The 6,990-nt window shown below is 32.9% G+C and overlaps 1 protein-coding gene across 1 annotated transcript; it reads left to right on the forward strand.

Moving 5' to 3' along the window:
* The first annotated feature begins 204 nt into the window (after positions 1 to 204).
* On the forward strand, positions 205 to 5,402 carry LOC115878826 (derlin-2). The gene is made up of 5 exons (XM_030895431.1): positions 205 to 507; positions 694 to 924; positions 1,262 to 1,384; positions 4,289 to 4,452; positions 4,505 to 5,402. The coding sequence occupies exons 1-5, from the start codon at positions 415 to 417 to the stop codon at positions 4,662 to 4,664; spliced, it is 771 nt and encodes a 256-aa protein (XP_030751291.1). The 5' UTR covers positions 205 to 414; the 3' UTR covers positions 4,665 to 5,402.
* Positions 5,403 to 6,990: the final 1,588 nt, after the last annotated feature.

The following is a 6,990-nucleotide window of genomic DNA, read 5'->3' on the forward strand; positions in this document are numbered from 1 at the left end:
ACAATTTTAAATTTTACACTTTTTACACAACATTCTTCGCTATTTTAAAATTAGTTTTGAATGAGATTTACTGCTATTTAAACAAAACAACTGTATTCTAATTAGCTAAAACTCTGGCTGGAACATTAAAATCAAATTCAAAAAGCATTATATTTTGATTTGGATAGATTTTACATTTTCGAGAACATAAAATCACTAGATAATTATTTGACAATTTTAACACATGACAGTTGTCACATTTGAGTATTATTTTGACGTTTCCTTTTAAAGTTTGTTTTTTCTGATGTGGCCAAAATTGATAATCATTCAGAAAAAATAATAGCAATTAATTTAAATCCGTTATGTCTTGATGTAAAAGTTTTCGGGGTATATGTATTTCCTGAATTTTAGTTGTAGATATAAGGGTAATAAAAAATGGCGTATCAAACGCTGAGAAACGAATATATGAATACACCCCCTATTACTAGGGCTTATACAACAGCCTGTGTAATAACAACTTTGGCTGTGGTAAGTTTATTAATTATAGCAAAAGCAGAAATGTATTAATTTAGTTGAAACTTCACTGAATGAAATATTAAAGATTGTAATGTTTTCGTAATATCTAAGCTATACATTATTACAAAAAAACTGTTGCTAATTCTATTGTAAGAAGCCAGTTAAGATTTGATTTATTACAAGAAATGTTTGTTTTAGCATTTGGAGTTGGCGTCACCATTTCAGCTTTATTTTAACCCCATATTAATACTTAAGGGTCAGATATGGAGATTAGTTACTACGTTTTTATTTTTTGGGACATTTGGATTTAATTTCTTTTTTACAATGATATTTACATACAAATATTGTAGAATGCTGGAGGAAGGTTCGTTTAGGAACAGATCGTCAGACTTCTTGTTGATGTTCTTATTTGGAGCTACGTTAATGATTGTATCCTTTTTGCACAAAATAATTTGGTAATTAAACAGAATAATTTATTAAATTACCAGTTAGTCTCTGTTTTACTGTGTAAATAAAATGGTTTGGCTAATTGACATTAATTAGTTATCATAAAAGAACATTTTCAGAGACTACACAATTAACTACATACCTACATTGTAGTTTTATAAGTCATTATCAACTTTAATATGTATATTGGTATTACGTGCATAATTTTAGATCATCTTATTAATGTCATAATAGCTTGGTATGATGATAAATTATGTATTGGTTAATGTAATTAAAATTATTAGAAAAAAGTATAATTTTCCTTAATTAAATGTTATAGATTTTTGCCTTTTTTGTAAACTTGTTATTTTTGGGTCAAGCTTTCACTATAATGTTGGTATATGTATGGTCCAGAAGGAACCTTTATGTGAGGATGAACTTCTTTGGGTTATTAAATTTTCAGGTAATGAGTCTGTAATAAAATGTATTGTCTGAGTGTAAAACAAATCTGTGGTCTCAAACCAGTTTGTCTCAAATATTTGCATGCTAGAAGTAGATTTTATTAATATTAACGGATGTAGCATATTATATAAACAAGTGTCAATGTGATAACACAATCACACTGAGAAGCATATTTCCATAATATATCACGTAGAGAGCATAGGGTCTCTAAGCCCCGCCCTTAAGCTTAGTTCAGCATTGAAGATGTCTCTAAAGCGTATAGATCCAAACCAAACCAAAAACCGTGTGAGCATTCTTGGTCACTTCTTGCAGTTTGCGTTGAATTAGCTACTTTGCGATCATTGCGAATTGTAAATAAGCATCAGGATGGCTGAGCAATGTATATTAGAGATTATGTTATAAAATATAAAACTTAAAGTAAAGTTCTGGATATGAATCACTATTCATATCCAGTGTGAGTCACTACTCATCTTCACAATAATCAATAGCTGGCTGTTCACCAAAAAAAAACAATGCTGTAGATAACGCTGCACCAGTGGCGGCTATAAGATCATTCATTTTAACAGAATTTATATTTATTTTCCTTTAACTAAACATACAAGTACCTTGTAAGAATCCAGTTAAATTTTGGCGCGTCCCAGGGTGCGTCTTAAAAGAAATCGACGTAATATTTTTAGATATTGACCTCCCTACAATAATGACCACCAGCCGCCACTGCACTGCACCTCTATTTTTCGGGTCTCCAGAATTTAGGGAAAACAGTTTTGATGCGCATCATGCTTTATTGAAAAAAAATATGGAAATAATACTAGGTTCAACACAACATAGAAAAATAATCAGATGCTAGAAATATTAACAAGGTTTAATATTTTTAGCATCTGTTATAAGGTTACATCATAATCTTTGTAATAAGGTTACATCATATTGACACAGAGCACCAGCAAATCATTTCTCACAAATACTAAAACTGTCAAAAAGCAAGTATATTAAAGTCCAAGCAAGAATCTCCTGAGGAACTTATGGTTCGCGCTCGCAAAAAAGCGACCAGGAAATAAGCGGCTAAAAAATGCTGCTTAAGCAAAAATATTTCCGAAAACACTCCAAATGCCAAAGGACATTAGAACGCTTTAAGCTAAACATTACAGTTTAACAGAAAATAGCAATATTTATTATTTTTTAAGTGTCTTATATTTTAAAGAAATTAATATAGTATACTTTATTTAATAAATAAATGTTATTGTTGTTATTTCAGTTGTTTTATCGTATGTCGTCATGTTTTTAACGTAGTGATAAAGAATAGATATTTATACTATATACTATTTTACATAAACGAATATTACTGTTTATATCATCGAGAGAGCATAAGGTCTCTAAGCTCCGCCCCAAGCTTAGTTCAGCAATGAAGATGTCTCTAACGCGATATAGAATGGGGGGGGGGGGTATTGGGAAATGCGCCAAAATCGGGTATAGTTCGTAGTGACATTACTGGCTGAAACTTTTGAATATTACTGTTTATGTTATCAATAACATGATGGAAATACGCCATCCGGGAAAAAACTTCGGAGATTCGTTGTGATCGTGTATGCTATTACACCTCTAATATATAGATTTAGCTAGTATAAGTCTAATTTTCGAAAATAATTACCTGGGTGGACACAGCTTTAAATTAATTATGTACAGGGTGTCCCACTAAGAATAGCTTTCGGCTGTATCTCGGAAAGTATTAGTCGTAGGGCCTACGGAAAAAAATATTTATAACTAAAGGGGCTATGAGAAATTGCTGGAAATTATTTTCAAGTTTGTACGGAAAATAATAAAATAGAATTTTTACAGAATTTTGCCTAAATAATGGGTACTATAAATAATAGCTTCATAATCTTTAGTAAATTTCGGATTTTTTTTGTTAAAACTATTTTCCATTATCTGCTAAAATTAAGTAGCGGGGGAAGGTTAGATCTGTTTTTATTTAAAGATTAATAACTCAGGACTGGATGATCAGAATCCAATAAACGAGGGCTCGTTTAAAAGATCGTTTCTTATTCTCTATGATACCATAAAAATAATAAGGTTTTGAACGTAGACGCTATGGGGCGCTTTCTTACAATTTAACAAACAGGCGTTTTTCCAAAAAAATTAAATACGATAGTATATGTAATTTTAACTGATAGTAAAGAGTAGTAAGTTAGTTAGAGTAGCTAAATTGTAAGAAAGCGCCCCCTAGCGTCTACGTTCGAAACCTTATTATTATTTTTATGGTATAATATAGAGTAAGAAACGCTCTTTGAAACGAGCCCTCGTTTATTGGATTCTGATTCTTTATTTTAACCTTTAAATAAAGACAGATCTAACCGAGGATCTAACCCTCCCCCACCACTGTATTTTACTAGATAGGGAAAAATAGTTTTAACAAAAAAGATTTGAAATTTACTAAAGATTATGAAGCTATTATTTATAGTACCCATTATATGTATATCTAGGCAAAATTCTGTAAACATTTTATTTTCTTATTTTACATAGCAGTTGCGCCCTCTAGCGGCCGTTTTACAAAGTTGAAAATAATTTTCAGTAATTTCTCATAGCCTCTTTAGTTATAAATCATTTTTTCCATAGGCCCTACGGCTAATACTTTCCAAGATACAGCCGAGAGCTATTCTTAGTGGGACACCCTGTACGTATACCGTATGTCCGAATAAAAACGGCATCAGCGATGGCTATGAAATGAAGATCGCGGTCATTTTATATGGGATCATCATTTCCAAGCCAACTGGACGCCGTTTTTTTCGATCATACGGTATTAATGGCAATTCCGCCACATATCCATTCATAGATGCACTAACTTGATTGTATCACAAGTAACTTGGTCTTAGAGTTTTAATCATGCATTAAATAATTTAATTATTTTTAGGCACCATATTTACCCTGGGTATTGGTTGCATTTTCCGTCTTACTAGGAAATGCTGTATATGTAGATTTGATGGGTATAGCTGTAGGTCATATTTATTATTTCCTGGAAGATGTGTTTCCTAAACAGAGAGGGGGATTTAAAATTCTCAAAACTCCTGCTATACTGTAAGTCATAATGACAACATTTATTTTTTTATTATCATTTGTACTTTGTTAGTAAATTTCTTTTTGATGAATGGCCTGAAAATCCAGCTTACCAAAGACTGCCTGAGGATAATCCTGGTGGATTTGATTGGGGCAATGAAGAAAACAGAAATCCACAACAAAATGAAGAGAATGGAGATAATCGTCAAAATGAAGAAATAAATAATCAGTGAAGAATTATATATGTTTCATATTGTATTATAAATTTTCTTGTTTTTGTAGTTATTAAGTAACACTTCTTATTAACAGGGGCCTTTTTTTTAATCTTTCAGTTATTTACCACCACATTAGTATGAGTTAATTATTAGAGCATAATATATTATATACTGAACTGACACTGTCATTCTCTATTTGGACAGACTATAGTCAAGTAAAACGCATGGAATGTTCAGCCATTGTTCAACGTCACTTACCAACCAGATGAAAGAGATTGGTAATGTCATTACGGCATTTCGTAAATCACTGCATATTCTTTTTAGTAATTGTCATTTGATTTGAGGTTATAATTTTATCGACCGACATCGATCAATGTTAAAATTAAAATTTGATTATTTCTGTAAAACAAAATTCAATTTTTTTATTGCAAAAATGCTTCAAAGATTTAACCAAAATGAACAAGGTGTAATATTTCTATGCATAATACAAATTAATAGCGTTTTTAACCCAGATATTACTGAAACTTTTTATTACTGAAAAATTTTTCCTTATAAAAATTTAGAGACGTTTTAGATAAGCTATTTGAAACACTTTTTTCTTATAAATATTTTTATTTTAGATAAAAGATTTAGAGATAGTAGGTGTATGTTTAAACGGACGACGGTAGGAACTAGGACTACTTTTACAACTTAACCAAATGTGGATATACAATTTGTTTTTACATTGAAATGACAACATAAAAGTAAACAAAATTGCGATAGACTTTTATTCTTTAGTGTGATAACTTAGGAAACAGGTTTTTGGATGAAGTGCCACATCGCACTTTTCACAACGGAATGCTGCCTGTCTGTGGCACACAGTAGAGGTGGGAATTCTAGTTCCTTGGGAGGAACTAGTTCCTTAGTTCTAGTTCCTCCAGAGGAATGGTTCTTTGAACTAGGTCCTTAGTTCACAATAGTTCCCGACTAACATTTGACATCCCCGTTGCTTGCTAATGGATTTCGTTTTCAGTCAGAACTATTCAAAATTATACAGATCATTATAATTTTTATAATGTACGAAATATAAGAAGACGTGTAATTTCATATGTTAAAAACATATAGGTAAGTTTTATAGCAGATAAAAAAATTAAAGAAACTCAAATCAGAGTTTAAAAACTATATCACAAATCAATTGGAGGAAATAATACGAAAAAATGTATTCTTCCTCACTTCAAGCTTTTTGTTTTTGTCTAAAAATTCAGAATATCTACTTCATTTTATAAGATATTTCTTAATTTTAGGGACCTAAAGTGAAACATTATTCCCATATACCTAATATTTAAAAAACAAAGTAAATATCAAAAACAGTATCCACCACAATTTTCTGTGGTAATTGCGCCGCGCCGGCTGTGGCAATAGACAAGGCCGAATCCATCGTCGTCGCCTTGTATTATATTTCGGATCTGCCGACTGAATATATTCCCGTGAACTAGTCTTTTAATAGTTCCTCTATGTCCGGATCCGATAACGTACGGCTGGCACTCCCCACTTCTGCTGGCCCGATCCGTTTGTACGTAAACCGTAAACTAGTCTTTTATTTAGTTTAGTTCCTCTAGGTCCGGATCCGATAACGTACGGCTGGTACTCCCCACTTCTGCTGGCCCGATCCGTTTGTACGTAAACCGTAAACTAGTCTTTTATTTAGTTTAGTTCCTCTAGGTCCGGATCCGATAACGTACGGCTGGTACTCCCCACTCCTGCCTACCACCGGGCTACGCGCGCTAGCCGATCCGTCGCCGTGGCATATTCTATATCGGTCACAGTCTCGATCCCGGAACAGGTCCTGAGGAACTAGTTCTTTGAGAAACCAGGAACTAGTTCCTTTCATTCCGGGGTCGGAATAGTTCATTGGAACTAGTTCGTTCACGAACTACACACCTCTAGCACCCGGCACACCTGGTCTGCTTCTCTTGATAAATGACCAGATGGTAAGCCTGTCGTATATTGATTCTAGATGGTGGTTCTTGCTTTTCTTCGATGGACCACGTTTTGTTGTTTTCTTAAAAGTTTCCAGCAATGCAGCAGCAATACATCTTCGAAAAACCAAATGATCCATATTCCCGCCGTTGCGTATCTTGGTTGCATAATATTCTTTCCAGTCTGAAAAGTCAGGTTTTATATCTTCTTTTTTCCAAGAATATAAAGGTGTTTTCCTCTTCTTGTTTGGCAATGCCTGTTGCTGATTGGCAGGTAAATATCCCATATAACACAACACAATCCTATAGATATCTTGAGGATATCCACCAAGGATATAGTAAATATCTTAGGGATATCCAAAAACTAGAGGAGGATATTTATGAGA

The sequence above is a fragment of the Sitophilus oryzae genome, unplaced genomic scaffold, assembly GCF_002938485.1.
Source record: "Sitophilus oryzae breed Bouriz unplaced genomic scaffold, Soryzae_2.0 scaffold_1532_pilon_pilon, whole genome shotgun sequence".
Classification (NCBI taxonomy): domain Eukaryota; kingdom Metazoa; phylum Arthropoda; class Insecta; order Coleoptera; family Curculionidae; genus Sitophilus; species Sitophilus oryzae.